At 41.4% G+C, this 19,772-nt stretch overlaps 1 protein-coding gene across 1 annotated transcript; it reads left to right on the top strand.

Moving 5' to 3' along the window:
• Positions 1-2,844: 2,844 nt before the first annotated feature.
• Positions 2,845-19,566, top strand: LOC121620622 (laminin subunit beta-3-like). Its single transcript, XM_041956750.1, has 23 exons — positions 2,845-2,939; positions 3,031-3,079; positions 4,442-4,596; positions 9,405-9,519; positions 9,716-9,789; positions 9,972-10,163; positions 10,474-10,537; positions 10,641-10,831; positions 11,828-11,948; positions 12,550-12,738; positions 12,967-13,122; positions 13,486-13,679; positions 13,838-13,934; positions 14,202-14,577; positions 14,780-14,940; positions 15,077-15,288; positions 15,757-15,963; positions 16,136-16,280; positions 16,419-16,626; positions 17,150-17,291; positions 17,396-17,572; positions 17,907-18,069; positions 18,758-19,566. The coding sequence occupies exons 2-23, from the start codon at positions 3,055-3,057 to the stop codon at positions 18,895-18,897; spliced, it is 3,504 nt and encodes a 1,167-aa protein (XP_041812684.1). The 5' UTR covers positions 2,845-2,939; positions 3,031-3,054; the 3' UTR covers positions 18,898-19,566.
• The last annotated feature ends 206 nt before the right edge of the window (positions 19,567-19,772 follow it).

The raw sequence follows: 19,772 nt of genomic DNA, 5'->3' as shown, positions 1-19,772 counted from the left end.
GTCTCAGGAAGGCTGATGTTTTCTAGGGGATAGTTCTCAGAGGCTGTTGATGAAAGCTTTTATCCAACACACATATTAACTACATTAGTTTCATCCATGACTCTAAAAATTGTATGAAACTGTAAATTCCTGCATCAGCCACCAGGACTGTGTCGACCTCACTGTTCAAAAGCAATTCCTTTGAACTGCTTTTTCTTCCGAATGAGTAAGGCAGTGCAACTAGGTTAAGAAACAGTGGTATGGCATTTGAAAGTCTTCTAATATTAATCTTATTGTTCTGCTTTAGAGGGAGCTGCTAAGTACTGGTCTCTGGCTGACATTTAGCACGTGAGTTGTGCTAAAACTGGTCTCAGTTTGTATACAATAAGAGTCTTTGTCAGGGTGTGCACTAAGTGTTAGTTCATCAGTAGATCATTGTTTGGAAAGCAAGTTTGCTCCTTACACACAAATATGGATGGAAAAAAAGAAATGCATGCATGAGGTAAATTCATAGCTGTACGCAACTTTGCTATCACATTGTTTGAGACGAGAGGTGAGAATCAAGCAATGTGATTCCAGACGTAGATGTTGTGCCTGTACTTGAAAACAGAAGTCATAAATTCATTTCAGGGAGAATATACATCACAGTATTTCTTTGTTGTTTGTGATATATAATGTATGATGATCACCATCAGCAAAACTTTGACCTTGCCAGCTGGAACCAGTCCCGGTGTACCAGGTGTACCTAATAAACTTTTTATAATGTGTGTGTGTGCTTGTGCATCTGCAATCCATACTTCAGCTCATTCATATCTTTTAACTACATTAAGCACCTTCAGTGCAGAAACATGTACAGGCACATGTTCAGGCACACAGAGGTGTACTTAAATAGTATAATGTGATTGCGAATGTTTTTCGACTGGATCCTTTTCTCCACTGTCGCCTGTGTTTCTTGCTTATCTGCTGTTCTGTCACACTTGGAAAGGGAGGGGTTATATGATACCAATAACTCCAATGAAGTCGCCTTGGCACCATCTCACTGTAACAAAGGCCCAGTGAAGAAAGAGAGGAAACACCAGGCTGTTACCAAGAAATAAATCACAGCCACAGCTACTATCCAGTGCGATCGAAGGCGTGACTGTGCTTGTCTGAAGTTGCATGTGCACAGTAGTGTATGCGTGCTAGCTGAGTCAGAAGACACACCCTGTACTTGGACTTAGTCAGTGTGTCTGCGTAGACTGGAGAAAAACATAAGGTGTGTGTTCAGCTGGGCCTCTGGCTACTATTTCTTTTAACACAGGTGGTGATCAGCAGGCCTGCAGCGCACAGCAGAGTTACCACACAGCCTGGCAAAGCTTAAACACTGCCTACAGGGCATGTGTTGTGTCTGCGGAGGAAAGACATGGCACTGCTTCACCCCCCACATCTGTGTTCTTTTCTGAATGGAAAACACCACAAAGCAATGTTTATACAGAGTTATGTAATGTATTTTCAGAATGAAATCATTACAGACAAATATTTCTCTGTCGTCTCTGGACATACATGCACAATATGACACGGCTGGACTTTGTTGAGACATGCTTGTTTAAAATTGTGGCATTTAAGGAATTTAAATGTTCCACTCTTCCTGTCTCTGTCTGTGGAGAACAATCTCTGCCATACATATAGAGTGTCCACGTCTGACACTTCCAGATAAAGCCCAAGTGTTTTCAGTTTCCACAGCTAGGACACAATGAAATAATAATACTTTGCTTTTCTGTGTGAATGGGTTAGGTTATTTTTGGTTAACTATTATTATGTTTCATTGTACTTTGAATAGTTTTATTAGTACTATTGGGTAGTATAGTGTATTGATACAACTTTCTCTCAGAAGCCATATGAAAATGTTTCATGACTCTATTGTATGTACGACTACGTACAACATAATAAGTCATACATATATACTGTGTGCGTACACAAAAACCAATCTCATACATACGATGTTACTTATAGTTTCACACCTCTACTTATGACTTCCATGCTGTTTATAGGTATAAACAAGTACACAGCCACTGTTTTGTTTATGTACACAAAAGGTATTGTGTCATGAACACAATTCCAAGTTATTTAAAAAAATATATATATTAATTTTAAATGACTTAAATTTAGCTTTTAGTCTCAAAAAAGACTAAACCTGTGTGCCAAATCCATATTACACACAAATTCTGCAGAGTACTACACAGAGTCCGCAGCCATGCTAACAGCTCTGTGAGGCTGTACGTGGTCACAGTAATGCTTTGAGCAAAATGCTAACATTAGCATGCTAAAACGATCACAATGAAAATGCTAAAATGACATTTTTAGCAGGTATAATGCTGGCCATGTTGACCCGACTTATTTTACAGTGTTAGCATGCTAGCATTTGTAAATAAGCACAAACCCAAAGTCCAGCTGAGGCTGATGGGAATGTCATTAGTGTTACAGGTATTTGGTTGATGATGGCACTAACTGAAAAGTCAGAGTGTCACTAAAGTTATTACTATTCATCCTCTGGGACCCTGAATACTGAATATACGCAACATTTTGTAGAGACACTTGGTTAGCCGGCGCATTAAGAAAAAAAAAAACGGAAAATATTGACTGTTTTTTTTTATTGGAGTAAATGAGACCATTTGAGCTCACTTTTTAGTTAATAATTAACAGTTAAATTTTTGAAGACAGTGCTTTATTACACTTTTGCACGTTTATTCTTTGTTTATTGCTCTGTTTTGTCTTTGTGTTGGTGCCTACATCTACCTGCGTGTCTGCGTGTGTGTGTGTGTGTTGATTCATGGAGAGAAGGGAGTGGTGGGGAAGGGTGTGACTCTGACACACACTGTATCATACGGTCCAGGTGAGCTGGTGTTTATAAAGCAGCAGCCTGATAGCAGCACACATTTAGATACAGCAGATAACAGAGGTGATAGAGTACCGACTGCCAGGTGAGTCTCAATCAAGAAATCGTCAAGCAGCTTTGATTGTATTTGACTTGTTCTGCTTGCTGATATTCCGTTGTTTTCTCATCTGTTCCAGACTTTTTTGTAGGAGCAACACAACATGAAAATATTTTTTCTTCTAGCTGGTAAGATCTCTGTCTGTTTTCTTTTGCTTTAATATTTTCACTTATTCTCTTAAGTGTCCTCTGTCTGTTTCATAAGGTGGAACTTTCCCCTTAAACTTTCCACACCAGAGGATTATACCCTTAAGTCACTGGGAGTTGACAGTATGCAGGTTTTCCATCCAGCAAAACACCACAGCAACTGATTAGTGTGATGATTCCATTTTGCGGCAGAGAGGAGAAACTAACCTGAATAGAGCTGCTGCAGTGAAACTGGAATGAAAAACCTGCACTCTGTGTCTCTCCGGTCATGATGGCACACGTTGAAAGAGTTGTTAACTTCATCCAAGCAGGGCTGACTTAAAGGCAATGGGACTTCTCTCAGGTAGAACTGAAGAAACCGCTTGGATGAGAGGCCAAACATTTTCCAGTTTCTACAACCAAGTCCTGTTGCCCCTGATTCTACCCTCCTTGGATAACCATGACCTGGATGACTGCCAGTCTGACAGTTTTATAGCCTGATTTCATTAGTCTGAGTCTGCTGCAGGCTCTTCCATCCTGACAAGGACCTGGACTTTTTCAAATTAAAAGAAACAAAATATCACATATCACATCACATGTGATCTATAGAAATGCATAGTTGTAGACACGATGACTTTGTCTGCGCCACAGCAAAGCATCCTCTTTGAATACTGTAGATATACTTCCTGTTTGATGCTTTTTTTTTTTTTTTTTTGGCTTCTTTTTTAGAATGGTCCAAATATGACACTCAACAGAATTTTACAGCATAATCCAAGAGCCAAACTCTTAAACACTAGGTGAATTAATATCTAACAAAGGTTCAGTAAAATTAGTCGTCCTCTGTGGTGATGGAGGTCAGATTGATCATTGACCATTCATCATTGGTCATTAATCTTGGATTTAGTCAAAAGATTAAAAACTGTCATATTTATACTGACGTTACGTTTAGAGTTGGTTGGTAGAAGTTTCATGTGATAAAAGGTGAGCATAATTATATTCATGTATATATATAAGGCATATTCTTATATTTCATTTTCATCAGAGAATGAATTGTGTATATATTGTTATTATTGTTGTTGTTGTGTAGCGTGTTATTGTCATTAATACAATAATAGTCAATTTGTGTTAATCTCACAGAAATAAATGTTTATAGTTCAAGTGATGTGTGCTGGAAAAATTAGAGTTGAACCTGACTTTTGTAGACCATAATTGGTCGTTCTTTCCTTATGTTTTGGACTGTGCTTGTATGTCGTGATGAATGTCAGTATTGACTGTGAACTGGAATATAGATGTTTGTGATGACGGATGTTGGTCATATAAGTACAACACATGGTTACATTTCATCTCTTATTGTGCCGCTGACAGCCATAGCTGCAGCATCACAGGCCCAGACCGACTGCTCGCAGGGGGCTTGTTACCCACCCAGCAATGACCTGCTGCTGGGCCGGGTTCACCAGCTCCACGCCTCCTCCACCTGCGGCCTCACAGGGTCCGAGGTCTACTGCACCCCATACCAGCAGGTAGGAGAACAGTCCTGTGTCACACTTTTGCACTATATTTGCATCAACTGGTTGTCAACTCTTACTAAATCAAGTCGATGAATATGAAGGCAGGTTGGAAAATCTGTTCAGTTTAAAATGTGGAAAGAGAAGTGTTGGAAAGCAAATATACTCAATACTGTACATATTTGATATTCTTGTACTTAACGGAGTCTTTTCCTTCTATGACACTTTCTACATTCTCCACTACAATTCAGAGAGAAATATTCTACATTTTTCTCCACTGCATGCATCTGAAAGGTTCCTACTTCTGGTTCCTACTTTTCTTTTTACAAATTCAGACTTTTACATACAAAACATATGAGGAGCCTATAGAATATGTTTTGCTATAAATTAAACTACCCTAACAGTTTATAGAAGTACAGCTGAAATGATTAGCTGATTTATCATTATTGATATTGGTTTTATAAAAACCTGTATCTGCTAAACCAGAGCCCAGTCACTGCTTAAGCCAGCTGTGTTCACCCGGGTCACGCATGGGTCTCTGCATGGGGTTTGCACCATCAGAGGCGAGTGGTGTAGAGGTCATGGCAAACTGACAGAGGTGCAGGATGGAGGCTGTGGTGGTTTTGGCAGAAATGCCCGCCATTTGTGAAACAGTCTCATTTCAGTGCCAGACCATCATGTTGCAACTGTACTCTTTGACCGACGTCTGACAAACCGCTCATCTGCTGCCTCAGCACAAGTCGGCCATTACTGGATTTAAATGCTGATTTTGAAACAAGACTTTATCTGTCCACAGCAGAGGGCATGCGGTGAGGAAAATTCAAGCCTGCAATGTTGCAATTTTTATTTTTACTCAAAAACAGGAGAAAAAAGCCTCTAGTCTTAGCTATAATCCTTTCAGTTCCTTTTAATGCAATATAAATCATCTGTTCCTGTTCCTTAGGTATCATATTAAAGCCAACAATACAAGTAAAACTGCACTGGAACAGTGTTGAATAGTCTCAACCCACCACCAGACCTTTTCACTGGTTTGGGACCACATAATGTTGTTATAGTTCATATTTGGTTTTGTGTATCTGCTATCATCTCAGGATCACCTCAGACAGTTTTTAAAAAGAGATCTTATAAAAGATATTTAATATTTCAGCTTTGTAATAATGTAATAATAACAGGATAGTGCAACACAGAGTGAGAGGGCATCGATGGTCAGGAGCTGGACTGTTGCCCAGCAGTTCCCAAACTGCAGCCCTACGTACCTCAAGTAGTCGCGGATGTTGAATGTAAAATCTTGTCTGCAAAGTAAGTAGAAGCTCCTGCCTTCAGATAAATGCAGTGAGGGGGGAAATAAGTCTCCCAAGCTGGAAATAAGTACATAAGTCAGTAAAGTAGAGAACATAATAATGAAGTTCCAGCACCACAAAATAATGACTTTGCTTTCCTGTAGAATGAATATTTCCATCTTCTAAAATCCAAATCTAATCTAAAAGACAGAGCAACACTGAAAGATGTGCTGATGTTACATAACCTCCATCGCTGACAGTGTTACAGTGTATTAGTGCTGCATGTGTTGAAACTGCCTCAGGGAATGAATAGATGTGTTGTGCACACTCTCTTCAAAACTTTCCCTTTTGTTCAGTGTTTTTTTCGCCTAAGCCGCACCTTGTCCAGACAGGGAGGGGCAGGAACACCCAGCTGTATCTCAGAGCTGACACACACGTATGCATGACTACCAAAGAAGATGAACAATGACAAAACCCTCAGAGAGATCCCAGAAAACTAGTCTGATCTTGTTGGCTATGCTTCATCGCACTGCTGCTCTGATAATCAATATTGAAGAATAAATGTAAATGTAAGCTTCTGTAGCAGAGAGTAGTGTTGATTGGTCTAGTGGCCTACAATTACCATGTCCTTGAATAGTTTGATAGTAATGTAGATAGAATTTGAAAGAAGTTTTCATAGTAATGTGGTAATTTTGTGTTTCCACATATCCTGGAAAACCTGGGTCTGTGCATTGCAGATTCCAGCTGATAAGGAAATAGAATTGTTCGGTCAGTGAGAATTTAGCTCAGGGCAGTCCTGTCCCATGCAGTGGACGTGGTTAACATGCAGCTGCTGCAGTATACCTCGACATAAGGTTCTGACTGATTTGGTGGGCTGGGAGACGTCATTTCTAAGACTGACTCATTGGAATTGCTATGTCATCTGTAAATTGATGAAAAATGAGCATTAGTTTTGATGGATCCTAAGAAGGCCTACATTTCAGATTCCATCAGGGGACCAAACCATTGTGGAGCAGGGTCAGATCTGCTACCTTTGCAATTTTTAGAGGGTATTGGATGGAAACTGGAAAGTCATTCTTGAAATCTATAATGAGCCCAAACTAGCCTGTGAATATTCTCATTCATCCAGGTCATTGTAAGCCTCAGGGCATTCAATCGTTCGCAATTGGACATACTGACAAAGTCCAGTTGCGAACGATTGAATGCCCAGAGCCCAAACTAGCAAATTATCCTCAGATTTGTAGAAATCAGTGTTTGGCAGGCAGAGGCCTTCTGGTATCAATCCTGCTACACAGACATGAATTATATTCTCTTTGAGATGACCATGTGCCCTTACCTGTTAACTAACATCAGTGATTTCATTCCTGCTGTCTTTCATACAGTAGTTGATATAAAATACTACAGCTAATATTAGTTCAAATGTAACCTGAACCTCCTTGGTTCCTCCTGAACTAATTTATCACAATGTCCCCTGTAGACTTTATACCTGTAGAATCAAGTACATGTTTATGAACAGTCAGCTGGCAAGGACAACATGCAAACAGTGTGTGTTTGCATGTGTGCTGGAGGTGACACACCGCCAAAAAAGTCAGAGACCTTGTGGAAAAGCCACGCTGAATCACTTTTAACCTACATATACAAAGTTAAAAAGAATCTCCCTGTCAGGCTTTAGTGAGATAAGTGAGGTGAAGGAGTGGTAAAACTGACACGGACACACCTGAGTCTTTGAGAGGGTTAAATCTTTTTCACCCAAGATTAGATAAGATTCGCTGTTTTGCAATAAGGGAAAAAAAATACAATGTTTTAGATAAAATGAACTGAAGTCATTATTGTATGGTGGATCCACAGGGTATACAGGACAATGATATGGCTGGGATCAGTGCAGGACTCACTGAAGCTGCTGTCTGTAGGTAGGGGGACCAACAAGTAGGAGAAGCTGTAACCCTGTGACAGCTGAAATCTGAAACCTCCAGGCTATCAGGATCTCCACCATTTACATCAAAGCTACAGAACTATCATGTCCTCTTCACTACAGTAGTGTCTTCAACTGACTGGACATGAAATTTAAACAACATATAAACATATAAAACATAGAAATGCAATAAAAATCAAAAAAAGAAGAACGACAAAGAAATATCTTGTGTGTCAGAATTGCAGATGGTAGAAAAAAATGTCGAAATATGATTTAATAGTGGTTAACTGTACAAACTATGGGAAAACAATAGAATTTTCCTAACACAATAATAATAATAAACTGTACGATATGTTTTGTACCCTCATCTGAGTTTTCCAATAACCAATCCAATTACATCTTTTACAATTTTTTGAGTATATCTTGGGTGTTGATGTTAGAATGAAGGAAAACAAACTTATAACAGAAAGCTTGTGTTACAAACTGGAGGTGTTGAGTTTAAACATGGATGTTGACTAGACAGAGGGGTTCCAGCACTTTTCAGTGGAAAAACAAATCTAAGCAATTTTGATTGTAAAATTGTGTCCTAATATGGATGGGTGAGTTGAGATTCATAGCCAGAGGGGAAAACGTTATCAAGGCTGTCACGTTGTAAGAGTCAGTGAGCCAGAGGGAACTTTTACCTACAGGGACAGCAGCCATGGTCCCTGTGCCAGAGTGGCAGTCACGTCCAGAGTACCAGCATAGAGGGGGAGCAAATAAATATTGACTGGTGAAAGCATCGGCCCAGCTGTCAGTGGTGTGAGCGCTTATTCAATTCAATTCAATTCAGTTTTATTTATATAGCGCCAAATCACAACCGAAGTTGTCTCAGGACACTTTCCATGTAGAGCAGGTACAGACCAAACTCTTATGTGGTTAACTATGCAAATATATAAATTGACAAACATACTGGATGTCTTCATAAACAGCATGTAGGGGTGGAAGAACAGCTGCTCCAAATGTTAAAGGAAAGTTTCATCTAAAAATAGAAATTTGGTCTTTATCTGCTTATTTGTATTGAATTCCATCCAGGTATAACACATGTGTTTGTTTGCATGTGTACGTGCATGGGTACTCTGACTGCCTCAGGGCTCACTACACAGTCCCCTAAAATGCAATCTTTGAATGAATTGTTTCTTTAAATATTATATTATATATATATTATTCCCTGTGGTCCGAAGTCAAGTTCCTTGGTGTCACAAAATTGAATTTATGCAAAGCACAGTGAGATTTAAACTTGGGCAGCACATAGTAGCTTCATCATCTGGTACTGGGCAAAGTTTCCGCCACATTATATACCAGCTTTATATTGTCTTAACACAATATAAAGCTTGAACTGCTGGTCATCAGGCTTTCCATCTCAGGCATACTGACTTTCTGTCAGCTGTGCCATGTGATGCTGTGTTCACTGGTACAACTTATCTACATGGCATTGTGGCAAACTCACAAATTTAGAAGTTGGTCTTATGTTTTGGGACAAACCCTTTACACTCACAGTGATGTCCACACATACACCAGATATTACAGAGGAACTCTGCAGGAAATTCCAATGTTACTGATTTGTTTGTATTTGTTTGTTTGTTTCTCAGAGGAGGATGAAGTGTTGTCCTTGTGACTCCAGGAACCCAAACGGTCAGCTGGCCCACACTGTCCAAGATGCCCTGTCCACTTCTGGACCAGATAAATGGTGGCAGTCTAAGAAAGGTGGGCAAAGATGTAAACGGCCTATAAAACCTGTAAACTGTGCTGAACAGTGTCCTCTGGCTGTAGGACTCAAAACAACAGCAAGTCAATCTGAAATTGAATTTAAACCGAAGTGTGTTTCTGTGAACATCTGTTGAAAACAGTGATCCTCAGTCATATGTAGTGTACCTGATGGAAATGCTTGCTTGTCCTGCAGAGGCCAGTCCAGTCACTCTCGAGTTGGACCTCGACAGCCTGTTCCAGCTTGACAACCTGGTGCTCAGCTTCAAGGTACGAAACAGTCTGCAATCACAGCTGGATCACATGAATGTGTCTAAAATATGGAATACTTTATCATTATTCAGTGATTCATGAAACACATCTCAGTAACAACACCCTTATATTTGTTTTATTCCTCATACGTCATTTCTGAATTTTAAAGCGGAATTCTTTTCTTTGTTCTTTACTTTCAGGGCCCTCGTCCCAATGCCTTTGTTATAGAGAGGACACTGGATAATGGCAAGACGTGGCAGCCTGCTCTCTACTTGGCTACAGACTGTCCAAAAGCTTTTCCTGGCATCTCCACAACAACACCTCTTAGCCTGGAAGATACATACTGCTACACACTGCCCCCTACTGGAGCAAATCCATACCAAGATCACACTGTAAGGACAAGCCGTCTGTTGTTCCTGGACTAGTTATTCAAAAGGTTTACTTTTGTCTGATCATAAAATGCTATTTACTGGACAACCACCATCACTAATACTATTTGAGTTTTATTACTATAGATTTGAAGGAGTCAGGCAAACAATCAGCAGATTATTTGCTTTTGTATTTTCTCCATATCTCACTTATATTATTAAAGCATTCTGAGATGATCTGAACACAAGAGGACTACATTTCAGTGTCTTTTTGCAGCATAAAAAAGTAGCTGATCTTGTTTTTATTTCATTATATTTTTTTTCTCTTGTCTAGATCCAGTTCAGTCCGTTGCGTCAGTATGCTTATGTCCCAGCTCCCAAAAGCCAAAAAATTGAAGGTAGGTCTCTGCCTGTAATGAGTTGCTTCCTGAATCGTGACTGATGCTCTGTAGACCTGCTTAAAGGTTGTAGCCTGCTGATTGACAGCTGTCTCATCCACAGATGTGACTGGGTTAACGGGGCTGAGGGTGAGGCTGACAGAGCTCGGTGATGTGCCACGTCTACCAGGCAGAGCTCTCAGTCGATTTTACGCACTCAAGGAGATGAGGGTGATGGGCAGCTGTATGTGCCATGGACATGCCAACCGATGTCTGCCAGAAGCATACAGCAACCAACTGTCCAACAGCATACAGGTATGCAGGTGTTTTCGAGGTTTTGAGGTAAAAAATACAGCTGTGAGGTAGTTGATACACAGTTTGTTTCCTCCTGCTTCCAGTCTTATTCCTAAGCTTGGCTAAACACACCCTGGACCTACATTTCGGTGTCCCTGTGCTAGAGACACTCAGATATGAGAATGATATGACAAGAGGCTGAAGTATTACAAAATGCCAGTGTAATTTGTTCTGCAGTTGCTACAACGATGGATCAGGAAAAACTTTCCAAATCTATCTGAATCTCAGCAGGGCTCCCTTTTCTCAGAAAGTTTGCTAATCAATGCGGAGCTGAAAACACAATACTGGTCAGAGGCTGCCCAGACCATAAATGAAATAAGCAGTTTTTTTCAGCTGCTATGGCTACCAGGACACCTTTTTCTGCCTAAAGCCCCACAAACCTCTTGCCCAGCCACCCCTGACATTGATCCTCATACATTTTCAAATTTGGCACAAAGACAAGATACAGTAAATTCAGCAGATAATCTTCATCTGGATTACATGGGAGAGACACAACATTAAAAAAATGTACTTAACATGCATTGTCTTCTGCTGTTACTTGTCCACTTTCTGTATAAGTAAATTGAATTTGGCACATGAGGTGCAAAAGTTTTGCGCCATCACAAGTCCCCAGAAACCAACGTGGTCTCTGTCTGTCTGACCAAGTCAGTTACCAAAGGTGTTTAAATGTTACTGATATGTAGCAAGAGAAAAGCAGCAAATCATTTCTAAATCATCACTGGTTTCATCTGAAAACATGTTTGTGAGGTGATTTGACCTGTAATCTGCTTTGGATTTCATTCCAACTTCCAACTGTCATAGGTCATCCTTGTTGGTGCAGGCTACAATTGAGATGTATTTCACTTGAAAATGCTTCCTGGGATAAACAGGTCTGTGTTGATTCAGCCTGTCTGAGTGAATCAGCTGACCTGTGATTATGCATGTCGTCATGAGCCTTTTTTCTGTGTCTCTTTGCAGGTGAATCCTCAGTGTGACTGCCAGCATAACACAGCAGGTGTAAACTGTGAGCGTTGTGCTGATCTCTACAATGATCTGCCCTGGAGACCTGCAGACGAGGGCAACACTCATACCTGCCAACGTAAGATTTTACCCATACCTGTTACACATCTCTCTAAACTAGGGTGATCAGCATGATAACGTCATGGCACACTACAGACTGTAGAAAAATATGCATGTAGTATCTGCAACATCACCGAGATATCAGAAGGCAACCATAGCTCAGTGTGAAAGGCTTAGACACCTGTCAGTCAAGCGAAACACGTGCAAAAATATATAGAATGCATAGTCATCATCACAAATGAGTGGCTTTCAAAAGTGATAGTGTGGGAGAGAGCCTTCTCAAGGAAATTAACATCAGTGGTCTGTCATAGAGGGCCTGCCAATACTTTCTTCTTCATAAGACACCTGCGCACACAGCAAATGAAATGAAAGAGGAAAACCTAAAAAGAAATCTCTGATATCCAAGACTGTTCCATTTTGGAGCCTCTGTCATGTTGGACAATAGTGAAGGCCTAAATTGGCCAACATTTGTGATACGAAAAAGGTCCTTCTTTTAATCAAGTTAATAATTGTATTATTATTATTATTATTATTATTATTATTATTATTATTATTATTATTATTAAGCTTACTAAGCCACACTGTAAGAACTACATACTGACCATTTGCCTTCTCCTCAGGCTGCGAGTGTAACAACCATGCCCAGCGCTGTCATTTTGACCAGGCGGTGTACGAGGCCAGTGGGTGGAGGAGTGGAGGTGTGTGTGAGGGCTGTATGCACCACACCACAGGGCCGAAGTGTGACCAGTGTGCCCCAGGCTACCAGCCAAACCCCCGCAGTCGAATGGACCGTCCTGATGCCTGCATACGTAAGTGGTTCATTAGCAAAATGAAAAGTTTCAGTGAGGCCCTTCACACATCGCAGCATAGTAAGTGCAACACATTAAAATCTGATGCAGTCATACAAAAAGAGAAATTCTTGTTGAGGACAAGGTGAAGTTCAGACTTGAACACCAAAAATGTGCGAAAAGTTTTTGCAATATGTGAATACCATCTTTGATGAGTGGCTCATGTTTGTGTTGTTGTGTTGCTGACAGGCTGTATCTGCAGTGCTGAGGGGACAGTGAATGGGGGCCGGTGTGACGACAGCACAGGCTCATGTCAGTGTAAAGTGAATGTTGAAGGGCCGCGCTGTGACCGCTGTAAGAGAGGCTACTATGGCCTGAGCGCCTCCAACCCTCTGGGCTGCTCCAGTGAGTCATCGAACACCTTCATATCACACTTAATAACACAATCTTCTTTCTTCAGATCTGTCTGTTTTCTGTTCACCGTTACAGCTTCACTTGGTCACAGAAATGTATGCGTGGTCCTGAATGTGAGCTACAAAGTGCAGTGCACAAATCTGCCAGTTTGAACAGAATTGAATTATCATTGGATTTGATGTTTTTGATTCCAAAAATCGAAGTACTAAGTGTCTGACTTTTCTTTGGCTTTGTACTGAAGCCCTCTTTACACTCCCATCATTACTGCCACTAATAACATAGTTATGCATGTGTGGAATCTGACCAAAATGTGCAATGTGTCTTCCTAACTGTGATTTTACCACTGCTGTCCAGAATGTTCCTGTTCTCCAGATGGGTCACTGTCAGACGTTTGTGATGCAGTGACCGGCCAGTGTCCCTGTCGTCCCCACTTCCATGGGCTGACCTGTGAGGGGTGTTCCAAAGGATACTGGAAACCATTGCTGTCAGGACGCTGTGAACCCTGCAGCTGTGACCCCACCAGGTCATACAGTGACACCTGTGACCAGGTATGACCTCCACCCAGCCACACCCCGGTGTCATCTTCAGCAGCTGTCATCTTCATACTGTCTGAACAACAGTCTGAAGCCAAACATTTTCAGGCACTGATATAATGTAATTGTTGTTGGTAACAACACTAAATTCACTTCTGTATCCTTCTTACCAGGTGACAGGTCAGTGTCAGTGCAGACCAAACTTTGGAGGCCGAACATGTACCGAGTGTCCAGACAACACATATGGAGACCCTCTCTTAGGCTGCCAGCGTGAGTCAGCCCTCTTTGATTACTCCATTTATTGTTGACAGGTCATTTGTTGTATGTGGTTAATTTAGGATTCACATATTAGCGAAGTGGTTACAAGTGAACCATCTGACTTCAACTTGTTGTTGAAGTCAGATGAGGAAGCTTTGAGGAAGAGGGTGACAGAGTTGAAATGAAATTTGCAGCAACATTGTTACTTACGTTTTTGTCTTTCTGTGTCTGGTGATGCAAAAATGAGTTCAATCACTCATCTTGTCTCTTCCTCCACAGCATGCCAGTGTGATGCTGAAGGAACCCTTCCAGAAGGTTGCGACAAGCAGACAGGAGCCTGTTTGTGCCGGCCAGGTGTCACCGGGGCCCGCTGTGACTCATGCGGTCCTGGACACTGTGACTCCTTCCCTGCCTGTGAGACATGTCCCTCCTGCTTCTTCACCCTGGGCGCCCAGAGACAGAACCTCAGCTTAGCTCTGGAGAGACTCTCTCCCAGCTTCCCTTCTCGTCCTGGAGGTGGTGGTGATCTTGGAAACTTTGGGCCTCGCATCCACGCCCTGGAGGCCAGCCTGAACCTGATCCGGAACTCCATCTCCCTTCCACCTAGTACAGCCAGACAGGTGGATGATGCTTTGTCCCAGCTGAACAAGCTCAGGTAACTGACTGCAGAGATCTTGAGAGGAAACCATAGCCAGAACGTTTTAATATGAAAACAAAAAATTGTTATTAATAAATCCCTCCATCATTGTTGTGGACTTGTTTTCTGACATTCATGAATGTAATTTCTTCATCTTATTATAACTCTTGGAGGATAACTCACAAAACCGAATTGAACAACTCGTGTTTCTGTCTCACAGGGATCAGGTAGACAAGGTTAATGATGCCCTTTCACCCTTGGCAAGAACTCCTGGTCTGGACTCAGAGCTGGACAAACTGCAGGCTCTGCTGGACCGCCTCTCTGTTGAATACAAAGCTAAGAAAGATGCAATGGACAACTCCATCAGTCCCAACAATTCAGGTCAGAAAACAAAGACACCAATCACTGCTACACTCAGTTTTAGTGATGGATCATTGATTGATTCCAACCACTTCTCTAACAGACAATCGGAAATGGTGACATCAGATAATATGTTTTGTTCTTCTGTCATATTTAGGAGCATTTTCTGCCATCAAGGACGCCTATGATGAGTCTACAGATGCAGCTAAGAGAGTGGATGCCAGTGGAAACAAAGTGAAGGAGTCAGCTGATGTCAGAGAAGAGACTACAGACCTTCTAAACCAAACACAGCCAGCCAACACCAGAGATCTGGACAACCTGAACCAGAGCATGGCCTCCCAACCTGACCTCACTCCTGTTGCCAAGCAGGTAACAACCAGCTCATTTCATCAACATAAAGCTGTGATGCTTGCCTGCTTAAGCAAATCAGTTTCTGTTCATGTCCATTAATCTCTCGACATTTTTGTTTGCACCTGTGCCTTTAATTTTCCTTCTCTTTTCATAATGGAAGTTAGTAAAGTGCAGTTTCTCTCCTCAAGGTGGCACTAGAGGAATGGCCATTGTGACATAAACACAAAAGTTGCGTTTGCCTTTCAAAACATGAATATGATCCCAAAGGTTAGAATCTGCTGTGAAGGGAAACAGTTGATTGTCTGGAGAGCAAAAATCTAATCAACTGCACATCTGTCTGTGTTATCTGGCCAGAAGTTGTAGATATATTATTACATTGAAATACTATTGCAGTTGAGAATGGTACCAACCCCTCTATCTAATATTTTTGTTAAATGGACCCTTGCTCCCGTATTTCGCCTTTAAATCATTACTCTGACTTTTCAGGTATGTGGCAGTGTTCGGGTGGAGCCCTGCACCCCTCTCCAGTGTGAAGGTGGGGACTTGTGTCCACCAGAGGGAACTCCGCCTTGTGAAAAGGGACAAACATGTGTGGGTGCCCTGCCTCTGAGCAAGAGGGCTGACGCTGATGCTAAGGATGTGAAAGATCGACTGGACAAGCTCACTGGGAAGATCACAGAGGCTACAGAGAAGGTGCGCACACACACACTGTGTTAATTCCACTATCTACCTCCACAGGCACATCACTGTGACTCTATTACAAAGAGCATGAGTAAATTAAGATTTTTAAAGAATATTCTAGACTATGATTAAAACAGTGTACAGTTTCTAAAACATTATTTAAGTTCATTTCATTTCCTTACAGCTCCAGCAAACACAGGATACCACTAACCAGGTGAGACAGTCTGCAGAGAAGCTGTCCAATAAGATGAAGCAGGCCAGAGATGAGCTTGAGGACGACTTAAAGGAGACGCTGGATGTTGTGAAAGAGCTCAAAGATTTCCTGTCAGGTAAAGATTTTTTCAGTTCAGTGGTAGTTGGATGAGTGGAACGGAGGCTCACTTGGTTTCAGTAATCATGAGTGATCAAGTTAATCAGTCACCCCTTTAACACTTTGCCTTCAACTATTCCTGTTTCTGTCTGCACAGACCCGACCTCCAACCTGACCCACATCCAGGAGGTGAGCGACTGGATCCTGAAAGCCAAACTGCCGCTCAGCCTGGCTGCTCTGAAGAGGAAGCTGGAGGAGCTGAAGAATCTGGCAGCCAATCTACCAGACAGCACGGCTGTGCTGAACGAGGCTGAGCCGCAGCTGGACTCAGCAAGAAAACTGCTGCAGGAAGCCCAGGATGCCAGGTGGGCCTTCACGCTCCAGGACCAGACTACTGTTACTCTCAATACTGCTTTCTCAGACAATTATTGGCTTTACGCATTCACAGTATTTCAATTTTCATTGAACAAACTATAAAAAACAGAGTGCTGGTTTAATCAACATGCTGCATTTTCCCGTATGCTCACACATTTTTATTTTGGCTCTGTATAATGTGGTAAATAATATTATTGTTTTTAGCATCAAAACTATTCTTTTTCTGTCTTTTTCTGCTTTGTTCAGAACAACAAATCCAAAATTACCAGAAGTGTACTTACCAAAATTTGATCCAGAATTATTGTTGATGCAACAAGGATTCATATTGGTACATCCTGTTTCTGAAACATGAATATCAGTCATCTTATAGTCAGTGTAGAGTCGTCCTTGCAATTTTTATCATTGCAGTCTTGCATGTCCATCCTGAGGATAACTCAGAGCTCTGTTATGTCTTGTAGTGATGTAAATGTCACACTGATGTAAAGGATTTCTCTGCTGGTTGCACATTCACAGGGACACGGCGCAGGGAGTAAAGGCGGATGTGGACGGTTTGCTGGCAGGCTTTGGCTCAGTGGAGGGCTCCCTCTCTGACCTCGAGGATAAGCTGCAGGACAGCATGGATCTCATTGACAACCTGAACAACAGCCTGACCAAGGTAGGAAGCATGGCTCCATCAAACAATGGATGACATGGTGTCCCTTTGAGTCCAATAAGTGCTGCTTGCCCAGCATTATACTGAGAATGGTTCTTCTCATGTAGGCCAAAGACCAGCTGAGCCCAGCAGAGAAAGCTCTGGATGATGTATCTTCACTGATAAAGCCAATGAAACCTCAACTGGATGAGCTCAAAGACCTGCTACAGAACGGCAGACAGCAGGCTCAGGATGCACAGGACAATGCAGACGATGCTGAGGGTGAAGCAGCTGCTGCAAATCAGGTGAGAGACCTGCTGTAGCTGGTCTAGTTTGAAATCTGTATATTTAGTTTAACAAGGGGCGAGTCTGGAAACTGGACGTGGAAGCATTTCAGTGGTGACTTTAGATTGAATTAGAAGCAAAGGCATCATGGCGCTTTTGCAGTTAATTTCAGCAGCCAGTGTTTGCACTTACAGTAAGTAACTGAAAGTGTTCTGGAAAAGGATTTATTGAAACATGTGGGAACTCTATTAAAGTTGCCTGTTTAAGGTAGAGAGTAAATTAGAGTTCATTAGAGTGAATGAGGTCAGCAAAATGTCTTCATAAATGTCCTAATACAAATATGTGTGCATGTAGGACCTGTTGAATTTGGCGAAGCAGCTGGATCGTCTTAAGGACAAGGCTCCAGACAGTGGGCCAGGTGGAGAGGCGGGACAGGTGGGGGATCGACTGGCGAAGCTGCAGCGGGATGCTGGAGTTCTGGCCAACACCACTGAAAACATGATGAAGGCTCTGGAAGGTAATACAGCAAAACCAAACAAAGCACAAGTTTGTGATGTCACTCACTCTCAAATGAGAGAGCTTCTAAAATCAAGTCCTCTTAGAACTTTCAGGGCTCTCCCCGTAGGAGTGAACCTGAGATGCTTGATAAATACAGCTTCATTTAGACCTTTTAACCCCAAGATTGACTTGACTATGATTCTGTTTGTAAGTAGTGAAGCTGTGCCCTATGAGCCCTAGTTTGAATTAATATTCTGAGGGGACAGGACCTTAGGCAGACAGTAAGCTTGCAGGAAAAAAACACAAAAAATGTGCTTTTTTTCTGCATTTCTTTTTCAAATTTACAGTATCTGTTCAATTACATTTGCTGTTACTTTCATCATTAATTTAAAGGCAGTTGTTTGTCCCAAAGTTACCCTACATGATGGTCAGATGTTTAGTGTACTTTTTTTTTTTCTATTGGCCTTCTGCACAATGCCAGAAATAAACACCAGGTACGGAAACACTAAAACCTATTTTAACTTACATATTGCATGGGAATGACACATCATGTGTAACAACCAGTTGTCATTACATGCATTAAATGTGCAGAAAAAGACAGAGGAAGTGACCTTTGTGTGATCAGTTGGAGCTCTGGTCCTGTGAGGGAATGTTTATTTAATCTGTTATTGGATGTGGTCACTCCATGTACTCTTATCTTTTTCCAGGTAAAGGAGATTCCCTCAAGTTGCTGCAGGACGAAATCCTTCAGAAATCAACAAAGCTTGAAGGACTTGATGCAAAGCTGAAAGACCTTTTGGCACAACTTCGTAAAAAAGCCCACGACCTCAGCACCTGCCAGGGTTAAAAGTCAACACTTCAAACCAGCCCTGCACACCATTCGCACCTTCTACTGTCAGAACAAGTCCTCACTTTGCTTAACTCACCGTGGAACACAGCTGTAATTCTTCTCTATAACACTGTACCTCTACTTTGACAGTTGTCAAAGAACTGTGGGAAATGTAGGAAATCACTTTCTGGGGTTGAATGAAATAGGACAATTCAGGGAGGCGTAAATATACTGATGATTGCTCGTCATCCCAAAATAACTATCAGCATATTGTGCATTAAAGACTAGTGATAAGTAACAGTGAGTTTCATCTTTAATCTTTAACGATGGTACTGTAGGTTCAATTTACTGATCAGAAATTACAATGTGGGTAAATATCATTGAAAAGCACCATTACTATCACATTATGTGTGGTACAATCAATATTTGGTCTATAACATTGTGATATTTTGAGTTTGTCAGTATCATATTCATCATTTAGCATTTAATGCAGAAAAAGGCCACAGTCCTGACAGCCCTGCAAAGACACAACACAAACAGATTTTCCAACAGTGAATATTGCACCACAATTACTGTATTTGTCAGAACTGGAGAAAGGGTGAATGTTAAATTATTTATTTGTCTGTTCTGCATGTGTTGTTTGTGCAAAATCCACAGTATTTAAATAAAAGCATGTTAATACTTTGATTTCTGTCTTAAAGCTTCATGGAAGAGGCTTGCATGGTATATTCATTCAATACAGGAAGAGGCAGGACGACTAGTTACTAACTATTTATTGAGAAAATAATATAAAATACATGTTTGTCACTACATTTGTGAATTCAGAATCATCCATGACATTACTAGTGTTGACAGCATCCTTACATCGGCTTGTGGCACTTATTGAGTTCAGT

Source organism: Chelmon rostratus, chromosome 2 (assembly GCF_017976325.1).
Source record: "Chelmon rostratus isolate fCheRos1 chromosome 2, fCheRos1.pri, whole genome shotgun sequence".
In the NCBI taxonomy this organism is placed as follows: Eukaryota; Metazoa; Chordata; class Actinopteri; order Chaetodontiformes; family Chaetodontidae; genus Chelmon; species Chelmon rostratus.
This window is presented reverse-complemented; position numbering and strand designations above follow the sequence as displayed.

Excerpts from the sequence above, each read along its gene's own strand:
- LOC121620622 (XM_041956750.1), top strand. The coding sequence starts at position 3,055 with ATGAAAATATTTTTTCTTCTAGCTG. Across the intron at positions 9,520-9,715 it reads ATGGTGGCAGTCTAAGAAAG|AGGCCAGTCCAGTCACTCTC; the intron begins GTGGGCAAAGAT and ends CTTGTCCTGCAG. Across the intron at positions 15,964-16,135 it reads TCACAGAGGCTACAGAGAAG|CTCCAGCAAACACAGGATAC; the intron begins GTGCGCACACAC and ends ATTTCCTTACAG.